At 36.9% G+C, this 16,139-nt stretch overlaps 1 protein-coding gene across 1 annotated transcript; it reads left to right on the top strand.

Moving 5' to 3' along the window:
• The first annotated feature begins 1,354 nt into the window (after positions 1-1,354).
• LOC129278461 (uncharacterized) lies at positions 1,355-15,904 on the top strand. The gene is made up of 9 exons (XM_064111330.1): positions 1,355-1,586; positions 4,980-5,093; positions 5,518-5,676; positions 6,699-6,832; positions 7,291-7,390; positions 8,007-8,107; positions 8,736-8,917; positions 10,412-10,552; positions 12,051-15,904. Exons 1-9 carry the CDS (start codon positions 1,500-1,502, stop codon positions 12,167-12,169), a joined length of 1,137 nt encoding a protein of 378 aa, XP_063967400.1. The 5' UTR covers positions 1,355-1,499; the 3' UTR covers positions 12,170-15,904.
• The last annotated feature ends 235 nt before the right edge of the window (positions 15,905-16,139 follow it).

Raw genomic sequence — 16,139 nt, 5'->3', positions numbered from 1 at the left:
TTTCACACTTTCCCTCATTTTTAGTTTTGAAAAGTTTTTTTTTGGTCCATGCTCCTATCAAGGGCCCCCAATACGCAACTGCTGTCGCTATAGGATTTGATCTCTCTCTGATTTGAAAATAAGTTTCATTCTAATATGATGAAGTTTTTAAGAGGGAAATATTAATTTATTTTGTCCCAGATAGGTCATCACTAAAAAATGAAGGACGCGTTTGGTCTCCAGAAAAAAGGTTCATCAATTTGGGGTGCACCGCGCGTCATCCGACCCACGCCCCCCCCCCCATAGATCCGTGCCTGTCAAAATTAATGATGAAATTAAGAGAAATTAATTCCTCATAGGCCTATATATCCGGAAAACACCCTCAATTTGTTTTGCAACAATTTTACTATACCCACCCTTTATTCCATAGGCCTGTTACTCTCTTTTTCTTCATTTACCCTGTCTTTGACATAATTATCCAAAGGGAAGGGGGGGGGGGGCATTTTGTTCAGGATAATTTTGACAAGCAAAAGAAAAGGTCTTTACTATACCAATTCGAGTCTTGAATTTTATAGCTCTTCTTTTCTCTTTCTTTTTATAATTGTAGGCCAATCTTTTGTTATATTTTATTGTGATTTGCTGACTATTATGTTTGTTTTTATCTTTGAATTTGAGATTGGAAATAAAACAATGAAATGAAAAATTAAAATTATTGAATTTTAAAAAGGAATGTTGTTCAGTCTTGGCCAATGTATGATAATGAAAATTTCAGCACAGGCATATAATTAGAAATGGCAAATTAAATCCTTGAATGGGGTGGAAAGTTTGTTTTAGAGCCAATTTTGGATGATTAATTAATCGCAAGATTCCACCTTTATAAACCTACCGTATCTGACCAATAAACTAGGCGTTGTGGCGTGCGCCTGTAATCCAAGCTGTGGGGAAGTTACAAATTGATGCAGAGGTTCGAGGTTCGAGCCCTGGGGAGCGTTTCATGAAAGGACTTGTCGGACGTTTTGTCCGACAAGTACTGTTTTATCCGACAATTACTATGGTAACAGTGCCTCTCAGCCAATCATAATCAAGGAAAGTTGTCAGACCTGACAACTTGTCGGACGAAAATATTGATGAAACGCTCCCCTGGTCACGTCTTTCGGATGGTGACGTTAAAGGTCGGTCCAGACGTAAATAATCATATCTGATTGATACACGTCTGACAAAACTCAAATACACACACACAATAAGCGGATTCCGTTTGTACCACGCCTACAACACGCCCACACCAGCAGCACGAGCAGCATGAAGCGGAGACCCGACGCTCGATCGCGGGGCCGGGCCGCGCCGGGCTGCAGTGCAGCGCGGGTCGGTGCGGCCGGGAGTAAAGGCCGGGAATTTTGAAGAGATAGTCTCGACAACGTCAACGAGCTCTGCTAGTCAGCTCTGCAACTGTACTCGTAGCTAAGTTGCTTAATTTCGTGAGTAGCATACAAGACTGGGAAGAAGTGAGATACATTGCCATCATGCAGAAGTCAGATTATCCTTTCTTACCGTACGAACCTCCAAGCTGGGCTGCAAATTTGGCCCTGATTCCAAAGTATAAATTTCAGGTTTGTAATTGTATGCAAGCTCGCACAACTTAACCGGGATTTAGCTACTGGGTAATTTGAACGATTGACTCACACAATTGTGAGAACCCCATTGGATATGTGTGTAAGAGAATGGCACGTGGCTGTAATGGCAGTGGCATCCTGAGTGAGTTGAAGAAAGGGGAGGTTCAGCCACAGCCTGACAAAAAGTTGCTCAGTCTTAATAAAACTAAAAGGGGGGGGGGAATTATGCTAAAGGTTTAGAGTTTGTAAGGTCTAAATAAGTAAATTAAAAATTTAAGCTAAGCTAAGTCACATGTGATTGTATTTGTGAGCAGCTCTGGCATCTGTACTTTTTTTAGTATACAATTCCAAAATGTTTTCTTTTTAAATTATGGAACATGATGAAGTCCAGTGCATGGGTTATGAAATGACATGGATAGATCCACCCCAGACCCCACAAATAAAATCACTTTTAAATTTATGGCATTTTGTGGAATTTAATCCTATCAAATGACAAAAATCACTCTTTTTTTAAATTCAGTCATTTAAATATCAGTTTGTCAGAGGAGAAGTTAAAGGTCAAGTCCACCTCAGGAAAATGTTTATTTGAATCAATAGAGAAAAATCAGACAAGCATAATGCTGCATGCTGAAAATTTCATCAAATTCGGATGTGAAATAAGAAAGTTATGACATTTTAAAGTTTCGCTTATTTTTCACAAAATAGTTATATGCACAATTCAGTCACATGCAAATGAGAGAATTGATGATGTCCCTCACTCACTATTTCTTTTGTTTTTTATTGTTTGAATTATACAATATTTCATTTTTTACAGATTTGGCAATAAGTACCAATTTGACTCAACCATAAAACGTTAAACAATGATAATTCCACATGTTCAGGGAGAAATAAACTTTTTTTCACAGGACAATGAGGAGAAAATTTGAATATTTTATATTTCTCATAATAAAATACAAAAGAAATAGTGAGTGAGTGATGTCATCAGTCCTCTCATTTGCATACCGACCGAGATGTGCATATAACCATTTTGTGAAATTAAGCGAAACTTAAAAATGTCATAACTTTTTTATTTTACATCCGATTTTTGATGAAATTTTCAGTGTTACGCTTGTTTGATTTTTCTCTTTCTATTCAAATCAAATTTTTCTTGTGGTGGACTTGTCCTTTAAGGATTAAAATGACTCCCTATTACAGTACTATTGATCTGTTGGTCCAACCCTCTTTACAAAAAAATTAACATTCACTGGCATAAAATGAAAAGATTGACGTTGATTGACAATTTTAATGAAGCACACTTGCCCTCACACTATTGTGCAATAGGGAACAAAGAAAGGATTAAACTCATGCAAAACTTTCCCAGAAGAGGTGGCATCAAATTAGTTCCAAAGTTGTCAAACTAATTAGGCACATCCTGTTTATGATTATTGAGAAATATTAAAGCAAGAGGTTATCCAGTTTTTTATTGATCAACATTCAAAATAAAGGGAATTGGTTTTCAGGAAGAACAAATTGCAACATAACTCCCCAAAAAGATAATAGGCCTAAAATATCATGGGTCTTATTTAACTGTCAAAACAGTCTTAACAGGCTTGTTTGGTATATCAATTTAAAGTGAATAGGAAAAATGTGTACTTTTTCAAGAAATAATAAGAAAACTGAAATGTGACCAATGTTCTGACCAAAATCATTCTTAATGCCCTTCAACCGTATATCACACAGTTAAAGATGAATTCCAGTTTTGGTAAAGATTTCAAAATGAGTTTGTACAGAATCCAATGAAATGACCACCAAAGTGTCTGTTTGTATAAAGAAAAAATATGTGCCAAAGGATTCTGGAAGAAATTGTGTAATTGCTGAAAAATTAGCAAATAGGCACGGGATTTGGGTCAAGCGTCGGGCTGACATTCAAAGCAATAATAATACACTGTCCCACATGCGCTTATCTGTGTTGGTGATCTTCAGTGTGAACATTTTTCAGCGTAGATTTCAAGATTTCACAAAGTTCAGTTTATGTAACTACCAGATCTAGATCCTCGATATACTGACAATTAAGCCTGGTTTCACACACTTTCTCGTCAAATCAGTGTTTACTGCAACTACTTTCATTTATCTTTAAGTTTTTGCCCTGGTCACATTAACTACTAGTAATCAAAGAAATTAGTTAACTGAAGTCTAAAAAGGGGGAGGGGTGAATGTTTCAACTTTCTACCTTGCCATTTAGATTTACAAAATCTTCTTGTGGGTTGGGTACCATGAGGGGGGGGGGGGGTAAGGGAAGTGCAGGTGCACCCTCTGAAATTGTAACCCCCCCATCAAAGAAGAACCAAAAATATCTTTAAACAGGAAAAATTACTCTTTTTTTTTGCTTTTCAAACTTTTTTGAGACAAAACATTCTTCATGTGGAAGTGAAGACTTTTTTGCTGATGTCAAATTTTGTATTTTCAACAAAATCCTGGGGTGGTATTCTGAACATTGTCTTAACTTTTCTTGTAACTCAGCAAGATAACAGCTCGCTAAAATTCTCTTAAATTGGTATTCTGAAAATTGTCGTCTCTGTAAGGACGTCCCCTATTTGATCTCTGACACGCCCAATAATTTATCATCAACCAATCATTAAACTTTTCATATGCTTAGGTCAACCTAAAGAATTGTTTTCTCTGAAAAATAATTAAGCGCAATGTTGGCATGAGGCATAATTACCCTTGCACCCTTGACGCTTATGCTTATGCGCTACTGTGCTAAAATACACGTGGCTGTTCTCCGAGTCATATTTTCTTTGAAAAGATTCATCAACTCGAATATCAATTTTTAATTGTTGAAAAGTCTACCAATCAGTCTCTGTAATGTTTTTGGAATGTCTCATTTTGTAAAACAAGACGTTCTTGCGGGATGCAGCAAGAAATTATTATTTTTTACTGATAAATATTGCATGTGGCATAAAGTTACAATAGCCCCTACCTCTTGTAAATTTCTTATATTTTGCAAGGAAGTTAACAGAATGCAAAGATAAGAGAATTTTCAGAATAATTTTTTCTCGATATGTTATCTTGCACACAGAGATATTTTCATATGCCATTATAAACTTTACGCATCATAACTCTGACGTCATATGCGCTCATTAAAAGTTACAAAAAAAATTACAAGAAAAGATACAAGAGTTTTCAGAATATGGATTTTATTGTAACTCTGAAGATTTTCAGACAATTTTCAGAATACGGCCCCAGGGTTTGCGGCTGGTATTACTATCAGGGTTCATTTTTTAATGAGATTTACCAATATTCAGAATGCAGAATTTTATCTGTACTTCCTTGACATTCTCACAATGTTCTTTTACATTGTTTGTTTTTTATTTACTGTGCAAATTTACTCTCATGCATTTTTCTTTCCAGTTGGCTAACCTAAACACCCCTATCCACAAATGGCGTCTCCCAAGGACACCCGATGACTTTGAAGTCTTCGTCAAGAGGGATGACATGACAGGAAGTGTTCTCTCCGGCAATAAAGTAAGGTCGTTTGTTTTAGTTTTTTAAATCATTGTTATTATAAATATGTATTGATGTGTACTTAAATCATTCAAAACAAAAACCCAGTATGATTATTGTTGATGTACATTCACCATAAGATCTAAATTTGAAAATTTCAAACTGTATTTCTCGATTGAATTCCTTGAAAACTTTGATCCTTTATCTTTTCTCTTTTTCACTACTCCCAAGGTGTACCATGGGAATGATGTATGTCGGACTAATTAGGGGTTTATTTCGCTTTTCTAGAAAGTATAAAGGAACTTCTTGACAGATACTTCTCCCTCATTAATAATGTATTATTGCTTTGATTATTCAATTTTTTAGATTATTTAAAAAGAAAAACGCGGCATTATATTAAATTCACTAGATCTAATTTTACAAATGATTTCATATCTCTTGATAGATCCGTAAGCTTGAGTTCCTGTTGGCCGATGCTGTCGATACAGGGTGTGAGGTCATCCTGACATGTGGAGGAGTCCGGTCCAATCACTGCAGAGCGACGGCCATCTCGTCCCGTCAGCTTGGATTAGACTGTCATCTATTTCTATGGTCCAGGACACGGGTATGTCTATCTACATGTATGTCATGATTGCCCCAAGCAATGGCAAGCCCGAATTTAATTTCATCTTTAAGGGAGGGATTTTGGGTTTTGCAGGAAGAAGCGGGTCTCTTAAAACGCTGAGCCTAAAAATTTGTTGTATGTGTTCATTATGAGCTGTGAGAGCAGGAAAGGGGGAAATGAAAGTAAGGCTTTTATCAGTGCTTGTCCATGAAAAGGTATTAAACTTTGATTTAATACGATTTATTTTTTCTTCTACGTAGCAATGTAATATAACATAAATATAAAAAATATATATTGACAATAAACCAGGCATATATTATGTAGCATAAAGTCAGTAGCAGATGATGGATTGCCATTGTATGTAAGCAAAACAATGCTTGAAAATATGGCAAACCAACTCGCAAAGTTCTGAGTAAAGCAGTGCGGAACAGCATTTTGATCATAAACATTTTTCACAATCAACGATAGGTAATCATCATTATAGCATTAATTAAGAAACCAATAGCTTAAAATTCTAGGGTGATTCCTGTCTGACTTACAGAGGTGCCAAGTTCAAAGACTAGTCTGCAAGCACAGACTCATATTTGACACTTCAACTAATAACAGGTCTAGAGTAAAGACTAGATGCCAAAGACTCTGTCTGTGTCAAGTAGAGCCAGGTACAGTACATAGTGAATCTAGTCTCACTGCTTCAGACTCTGCATTATGCACTATGCAAATTGCGAAAACCTAGGGTCTGTGCCTGCAGACTATTCAAAGACCAGCCTTGGAGACCAGCTATGCGTGAGATTGTCTGTGACTTGGCTTGAGATCGCAGACATTATGTATAATGTGTGTGATGATAGGCTGTAAAACAGGTGTCAGGAGATTGGGGGGGGGGGGGGGATGAGCAAGAGTCCCAAAGGAGGGAATCTTGGTATGTTTGGTAAGGTTTGCAATTATTAGCTGCTAGAGAAAAAATACTTTTAGATTCTGTGTGAAGTTAAACAATCACTTAAAGTCAGCTCTCTCTCTCTCTTTAGAACCTCAAAGGTCAGTTTACAGGGAACACTCTGTTAGATAGGATGGTCGGAGCTAACTTTTATCTTGTCCCATCGGAGTGCTCATTTCAGAATGAGATCTATCCCAGAATGCAACAGCTTCAAAAACATATAAAGTAAGTATTAAATCACTTGTACTTTTAAAGCCAGAATATCACTATTCCAGAGCATTATGGAATTTTGGAGAGTAACAAGATTTTCAACACTTGGGGCTGCTACGCTATTTTCTGACCATATTTTTCCTTTACTTAGTCATAAATAATGGTCTTTTTTTTAAATTGTTCATTAGGTCTGTTTAAAAATGTATGATATTACAGCAGAAATCCGACATGATATCTCCATACATTGGCAGATTTGCTGGATTTGATATATTTGATGTAGAGTTTTTCTTACTAGTGTTTTTCTTTATTCTAACAATTTTCAAATACCCTTTTCTTTCAAGTTTGAATCATGGATTGATTTTCCTGAAGCAACATGCTTTTACAATTTCTTTTCAATATTTTTTTGTTTAAAGAGAATTAATTTATTGAAGATTTATTCATTAAAATGTTTTCCTTCATCATTATATTTACAGGGAGACAAGTGGGAAGAAGTGTTACTCCATACCTCTTGGTGGTTCAAGCTCCATCGGTGTTTGGGGTTATATAGACTGTTTTAATGAACTCATGAAGCAGGTAAATAGGGCCTCAATAATCAATTTCTACTATCCTCAAATTCATGTAGATATTTTCCTCTATGAACTGGTTTGTTGGGAGCGCTTTCCTCATATTGATTAGCATCAAGAAGCACTATTTGGTCCTTAAATGATCTTGCTGTATAAGGCAAATGAGATATATCCCTTGATTTGTTCCCCTGTGTGGTCAAATAATTCTTTTATATCTAAGTAGTGCTATAAAGTTCATATTGATCTAGTAGGCCTACATAGCAGGGGCCACGGAACTGGGGGGAAGGGGCTCCAGCCCCTCTCTCTTTTTAATAAACGTTTACCAAAACGTAAAAATGATCATTTGATTGTGTAGTTTTTTTGGGGCAGGGTCAGCCTCCCACTTTTTGCTCGGGCCCCACCAACTTTCAAAACTGTTCCACGGCCCCTATATAGACTTTTTTTTAATTTTCCAGTTTTGTAAAACACGTAGAGAAACATTTTGTTTGTGTAGCAAGTAATGAACTATATAAATGTATAAATGTAACTATTAGTATTATTATCGTTATTATCTATATTTCTTGAAAATACATATTTTTTATTATTTTATTTATATTACTAGAACATACATATTTTTTACTATACAGGGTTTACATGAGAGGTTCACTGATATTGTTGTAGCATCAGGGAGCACTGGCACTGTTACTGGCCTTGCTATAGGAAACCACCTGACAGGTAACAAAGTCAAGTAAGTTTGATTGATAGTCTACGGGCACAGACCCTGTTTGAAACTTTGATCATCAAGTGGTTCTTCTCAGAAGACCAGCACATATAAAACTTGCTGTTTCAATTTCATTGCCTTCATTACACAAGTCATTGTTTGCAAAGCAGACTAGCAAAGTGATAATTTTTTTGAAATGGTTGCTTTTGAAAGGAAAATCATGCTCAGTCTCACTGGTGGATCCAGGGGGGGGGGGGGGGCACAGCCGGCCTGTGCCCCTCCTTTTGAAAGGCACAATTTAAGAATTTGTAATGTAAAATGCTGTTAGAACAGAAGTGTACCCCCCCTTTCGAAAGTGAAGACCTTTTTTGTGTGGACGAAATCCCCTTTTCTTTGGGTTGAAACCTTTTTTTCTTTTTTTTGCTTGTCAAATTTGCCCACCCCCCCTTTCGAAAAAATCCTGTTTCCGCCCCTGCTCAGTCTTTTCATCATCTTTGACCTATCAAGATCAAATGCAAGAATGAATTAAAAAAAGAGAAAGTGAAATCAGACATGAAACATGAAGAGAGGCGGAAGCTAAGATATTTGGAGCTCTGATCGGATAGCGGTAAACCTAGGCTTGGGCCATTCTCTTTAAAAATCATCTATCTTTCAGAGTTCATGGTATGGCGGTCATCGCCGATGCCGCTTACTTCCACGAGGAAGCGGATGCGATCTTGAGAGACCTGGGTTTGCAGGGCAGTGATGGGTCATCGGGGGTCAAGGCTGCGGACATCATGGACATCGTCGAGGGAGTGAAGGGCATTGGCTACGGTCTCTCAACGCCAGAGGAATTAGGTAATCATTATGATAGCTCACTGGGCATCTTAGTTGTCTTTCCTAATTCATGAAGTTGCCGTGTTGGTGTATTGGATGTTTTATCTCATTTCATTTAATTCATTTATTACATTTATCAGTTTTGAACTTGAACAATTGCACAACAAAAAGCTGATTTGAATTGAAAGAGAAAAATCAAAAAAGCATAACACTGAAAGTTTCATCAAAATCGGATGTAAAATAAGAAGTTATAACATTTTAAAGTTTCGCTTAATTTCTCAAAACAGTTATATGCACATCCTGTTTGGTATGCAAATAAAGGGATTGATGACATCACCCACTCACTATTTCTTTTTTATTGTATTATATGAAATATGAAATATTTTGATCTTGTCATTGTCATGTGAAACAAAGTTTCATTCCTCCCTGAACACGTGGAATTCCATTCTTTTAACGTTTTGTGGTTCAAGCAAGGTGGTCCTATTTTGTCAAATTCGTCAAAATTGAAATATTGTATAATTAAAACAAAAAAACAAACTAAAGAAATGGTGAGTGAGTGACATCATCGACTCTCTCATTTGCATATCACTGAGTTGAGCATAGAACTGTTTTGTGATAAATAAGCGAAACTCCTAAAAGTCTTAACTTCCTTATTTTAAATCCGATTTTGATGAAGTTTTCAGCGTTATTCATGTTATATTTTTCTCTATTTATTTAAATCAATTTCTTTCTGGGGTGGACTTAACCACTTATAAAGAGAATTCAACAGGGCTCCAAGATAAGAAGGTACGTAGGGGAGTTTGACGTACAGAGATGCGCATTATCTTTTTACTGTAAAGATTCTGTGTTTTTACAGTCAATGTCATTAACACATTATGGCATAATTACATACATGTAATACAACACTACAATTAATCGTAACTTATTGTACACTGTATCTGTATATGAAACAAAAGTTAATTTACAGATATAAATGCAGCTGTCTAAATAGGATAACATGCCCCTACTATGTGCTATTTTCTTCTGTGGTAGCCTGTAAAAAGATGCAAATCCCTTCAATTGTAATATGAATTTGTATAATTTTGACATTTTAATAACAGATATATTTCCAGAATTTAAGAAGAAACTAGCACAGATACAATAATAATAATAGTTCTTGTATAGCACATAATACATTATGAATAACGTCTCTATGTGCTTCTAAAGGACCTGGATATTATTACCCCGGCTTTAGCTAGGCTACCTAGGCGCTCCAGCATTCAAGGAATTTCTTCCTACCGGGTACCCATTCACCTCACCTGGGTTGAGTGCAGCACAATGTGGATAAATTTCTTGCTGAAGGAAATTACGCCATGGCTGGGTTTCGAACCCACGACCCTCTACTAATCTACTAAACATACTAATCCACTGGGCCACAACGCTCCACATACTAATCCGCTGGGCCACAACGCTCCACATACTAATCCACTGGGCCACCTATGATCACAAGGTACTGCTTTCACTTTGTATCTTTAGAATGTATTCAAGAGGTTGCCATGACAACAGGTCTTCTGGTAGACCCATGCTATACAGGGAAGGCTACATACCACACCATGAAACTAATGAAGGAAAACCCCGGTAGGTTCAAGGGGAAGAAGGTCCTATTTATACATACAGGTAAGTGCTTAACCCTTTGAGTTCTTAATTTTGTAATTCCTGTAACCATGTACAGGGAGCACCCAATTACAGTAGGCAATAGGTTAACCCGTTGACTTACGATTTCTGCAATTTTGATAAGCTTTACTAGTTTATCATGTAAAGATGATTATATATTGCAATTTGGATGAACTGGGACTAAGATATGCACACACATGTTCTTACAAACTTTGTTGTAGACTACAATAGAGGCCATAGTGTAAAAGTTATTTGAATGAAATATTTGGTTTATATTCATTTAGAATACAATCAGTTGGTCTTCTACCCAGCGAGTATCACTTCGGCTAAAACTCATTTGGTATACTGCCAATTTAATTGGCCCAATTGAAGTTTGGTCTACCAAACATTTGGGAAATTGTCCATATGATATAATCACCACTTTGTCCACTAACTGCACTTTGTCAAATGAAAATTTGATTCATTAAAGAGTCCATCTAACCATATACTAAACATTGTTTGACCAAATGGAAATTGAGGCCTTCCCACACCTTATGACTGGTCCACAGTCCAATTATGGAACAAATCATATTTTGATTATTTTCTGAAAATGTCAATGAAAAGTATTTTTTGAGGTTCAGATTAACAGTAAGAATACTAATATTACAATTTTGGATGGTTGAAAACTTGTAATTTTTTAGTAAAGGCCAAATTGGTTTCAATTCATTGATAATCGTCAAATTGCTATGACGTCATTACGACTAGATATTCCATTTGCTTTTATTCTGATAAGGATGGTAGCATTATCAAAAGATTTGAAAATGAGTATTAGTGCGATGATTAGGAATTTGAAGTAGTAAGATGTTTGGTTTCTTAATATTTGCATCAAAATGCATTTCGTTTTATTCCAAAATTGGGAAACAGGGGAGCGTTTCATGAAAGGACTTGGACGTTTTATCCGACAAGTCCCATTTTATCCGACAGTTACTATAGTAACAGTGCAGCTCTGCCAATCAAAATCAAGGAAATATGTCAGATCTGACAAGTTGTCAGACAAAAATGTTGATGAAACAGTCCCCAGATTAATCATGAGGTGTGAGATGGCCATTAGACAAAATTTGTATAGTCCAACTGGAAATTTTGATAAAATTGCAAGCTAATTTGGCTAAATTCCAATGGCTAAATGCCAATTAAACCAAATGTAGATGTACTTGTTTTAGACGAGGATCAAACCACGTGGGATGAGACCAGGGGCCCGTAACACAAAGCTTAGCAATGATCGATCGTAGAACATTTTTCTACAATTGATTGCATTGACTATAATGTACAATCAATCGTGAAACTCAAGGGTACGATTAATTGCTAAACTTTGTGTTACGGGACCCAGATGAAAAATTGACTGAGCAGATGTAGTCCAATCAGCAGTTCACTCTGAATGGGAGAATGAAATTCTGAAGGAGACTTACGGTACCCCTGTTACGCCTTGTTTTTATTGTTGATCATGGTACCTTTGTGTATTCAGGAGGATGGTTCGATCTCTTCAGCGGTGTGATGTCGTCTGCTATCGACGGCAAGAGCTCTGCAGAAAACAAGGTCTACGATTGGATGGAAATGACTGACAAATTGCCCTTTGACCAATAGGAGTCAAGAGAACATAAATATCGCCCTTCCTACTTTGGGGTCTGTTTGTGGGTATACATGGGGTATTTTTTTATTGGGAGGAGTGGTTAAGTTAAGCTTAGTACTAATATATTCAGAAAAAAAGAAAGCAATATAACTTGCCCTCATGCTATGACACTTACATGATTATCTAACATTCAACTGAGCTTGTTTAAAGGGCAATTCAACACTTCAATGACATGTTAAGAGTAATAATTTTATGATTTACCTGTTATGGATCCCCGGCTTTTCAATCCACTGGCTTTCCTAGGGTGTTTGATTCTCACATTTTACAATGTATATATCTACTTATGTGATTTTCACCTAATAATTAAATTGAATTGAATTGAAATTATTGATATTATTTCATGCCGATTTGAGAGAGAGCTTGAGCCGGCAGGGTCATAATGACACTATCAGCTTTACCCTTGTTACCCCTGTCAATCCCCTTCTTAGTGAAAAAAAGATCCCCCAAATCCTGTATTGTACGAGATCATGCTTTTTTTTCAGCTTTCTTGGTCCTTGAAATCTGTCTTTTAGGTCCTTTCCCTTTTAGTAAATCTCTGTTTCCATCATTACGTCAGCCACGGTAGCCACCAATGGCATTTTCTAAGTTTGAAAGTTTGACAGTAACAATGTCGATGACACAATGTTAATGTTTTTTTTTCTTAGGAAGAGGAATGGGTACGTGCAATAAAATCAAGTTCTGATTCAGCCCTGGGATGTCGGAGCTAGCGCTATAATGTGTGCTAGCCACTATAGTGCGCTTGTGATCGTGAGCGCTAACGAGCGTGCACATAGCGCGAGCACTGCATGCACAGTTGCACACCATGCATGGTAACACTGGCTAATAACTTGCACTGCATTGTACCTGAATAGACTTGAGATGGCGCTGCACAATGTTTTATTGATGAGTCCTCTGTTTTGGACAGCGGACTCATTAATTAAATAGCATGCTCAACCACATCAACAGGCATCAGTTTGCCTGTGACAAAAGCGCGCATCAGCAATGGAAATTTATGTTTCTGTTTGTGGTAACTCCCGTAGGAACTCGGCCGGACAGCATTTTGCTGGTAAACGCCAAGCTTGTATATAACCAATTACCTATGAAACATTTTTCGTCTAGGTTAATCAGTCATAGTGGCTGACGTTATAGACGACAGATATCATTACGTCAAACGCCCGTTTGGAGAAAGACCGCAGTTCAGATTGCAAACTGCGGTGTTATACCCCATTTTCCATTTGGATCTCCCAAAAATCATTTCCAAGCCCTTATTAACCGCGCTTGGCCAGGTAATCCAGGGGTAATCCCCTCCACAGGCCAGTATATGAGCGTTGAGCAAAGGACGAAAAGATAAACAACAGCTGTGCCAATACGTAAGACTTCTCTGCCTGTAGTAGGACCTTCGGAATGAAATTATTGTATTCGATATTTAATCACGTTTTCAAAGGCATATTGTATTCAGTAATCCAATGTTAGTCCATTTTCGATTTCGAACGAAGAAAATCGACCTCGAAATAAGGAAAGTAAGCGAATAAAAATGACGGCATGTTTTGCAGGGACCGCGCTCAGCGCTGCGCATGCATCCCATCGTGTGTGGCCCCCTGCTGTGACTGTATATGCCGGGCTGTTGTGTTATCTTCGGACCGACGTCAAGAAACAGGTGTTTTGATACTTAAAGGGATGGTCCGGGCTGAAAGTATGTATAGCTTAATAAATAGAGTAGAATTCACAAAGCAAAATGCTGGAAATTTCATCAAAATCAGATAACAAATAACAAAGTTATTGAATTTTAAAGTTTAGCAATATTTTGTGAAAACAGTCGTCATGAATATTCATTAGGTGGGCTGATGATGTCACACCTCCACTTGTTCTGTTGTATTTTATTATATGAAATTAGGTTTATTCAAATTTTTTCCTCCAAGAACTAGAAAAATTGGATTGACAACTGATTTAGTGCAATAGATATTTATTGCTGCAACTTATTTCATTATAAGGGAGATATATTATTCACACCAGTATGAAATAATGAAAAAATTATGATTTTATGTAATAACATAAGAAAACGGAAAGTGGGGATGTGACATCATCAGCCCACCTAATGAATATTCATGACGACTGTTTTCACAAAATAATGCTAAACTTTAAACTTCAATGACTTTATTATTTGTTATCCGATTTTGATGAAATTTTCGGCATTTTGCTCAGTGAGTTCTGCTCTATGTATTAAGATATAAATATTTTCAGCCCGGACCATCCCTTTAAATTGCTTGCTTGGGGCAGTTAGGGTTTGTCGTACTTGGAGAAGAGAATTGATGAGAAGAGAAACTGGGGTATAGTGTTCTCAAATGGATTTTTTTTTCGTCATGATCACTCTCGGGCCTTTTGATCAAAGTGGAGACAATGGCAGAGTTGGGATTCGAACTCACAACCTTGCGATTATGAGTCCAGTGCTCTAACCACTGGACCACACGACACATATTTTTTAATATGCACAGTAAATTAAGTGTAATTTGTAGAGGAAATCTGTGTAAACCATGGGCTCAACTAATGCCAATGTTTTTCCAAACCACCTTAGTGGATTAAGCCATTTGCTGTACTACTGTCCCATGCACTGTTGGTATTGTAATCATGGGAAACCATAGATATATTTATGTATTAATCAAATGTATTTAGCCAATGCCTGCAGCCCCTGCACCATTGTGGTACTTATGTATTGAGCAAATGTATCGATCCAGTCAAGACATTTACTGTACTACAGTCCCGTGCACCGAGTTCGGTGTTGTAATTGTGAGATTGTGAGAAACCAAAGAATTCAGTGGGCCTCGTCAGCCCAGCTTTAAAAGATGACCTTATACATTGTATTTCACTTGTGAACTTCCATTATAAGAAGTCGCTATTATTCCCATGCATTGTCTACCTTGTCGTGACCAAATGTGTGTGACTTATTGTGCTTTGATAACTTAAGCTGAAATTTCCTTGGTTTATTATTTTTATGATAGCTGTAAGCTTGGTTCCATGACATTTACTTTGGTGACAATTGCTCCGCTGTAGATTCCACACACTAATGGGATGACCAAATTCAACTGTGGATTGAACACTATGCCCTATCCTAAACCTTACCCTAAACTTTACATCAGACCCTGTTGCAACCCTAACCCTTACCCTAAATCTAAACGAAATAAAGCCCGGAGCAATTGTCGCCAGAGCAAATGTCGTGTCACCATAAGCTCAGCTCATTGTTGCCAAGTCACCCCTTCTATTTTTACAATTCAAATATAACTTGTAGTATCAGGTATATCTATCAAATGATAGTTCAAACAAGGGGGAATGAAGATATGGAATATATCAGTGTTCTCCGTTTCCATATTTACTCTTTTATCTATGTATATAAACTAGATTTGTGAATGTTTTATCAAATGTTTTCTTTAAATTTGTTTTTGATATATCTGAAATATTGGAAGCAAAGTCTATTTATCTAAGTATCTGTGTGTGGGATTTAGGCATATGAAATATGTACACTGTCATCAGCAGTTTTGTTATTCCGTTCATCATTCATTAAGTGGGTTGTCTGCACCATTTTGGTAGGGCAAAGTTGCAATTTATGCATTTCCTAATACACGTGCCCTCAGCGTTCAGTATCAAGAGAGGCTTATGGGTCGACCACTTTATTCCTAATAAATAAATCTATAAAGCAAATTGAATTTGCAAAACAACTTATTTTGTTTGTGGTTATAATTTTTGTTAAATATTAGAATGGATTTCAGATGAGCATTGCACAGAAAGATGAGATTATGTAGGGTAATGCAGGCAAGGGAAGAGAGAGAGGGAGGGGGAGAGAGGAGGGGAGAGAGGGGGAGGGATTTGGAGAGAAACAGTGCATCATCATCATCGTCAACATCATCATCATAGTCAACATCATTACCATTATCATCGCCATCATCATCATCT

The sequence above is a fragment of the Lytechinus pictus genome, chromosome 16 (genome assembly GCF_037042905.1).
Source record: "Lytechinus pictus isolate F3 Inbred chromosome 16, Lp3.0, whole genome shotgun sequence".
Lineage (NCBI taxonomy): Eukaryota > Metazoa > Echinodermata > Echinoidea > Temnopleuroida > Toxopneustidae > Lytechinus > Lytechinus pictus.
The sequence above is the reverse complement of the archived record's forward strand: the minus strand, read 5'-3'. Positions and strand labels throughout refer to the sequence as shown.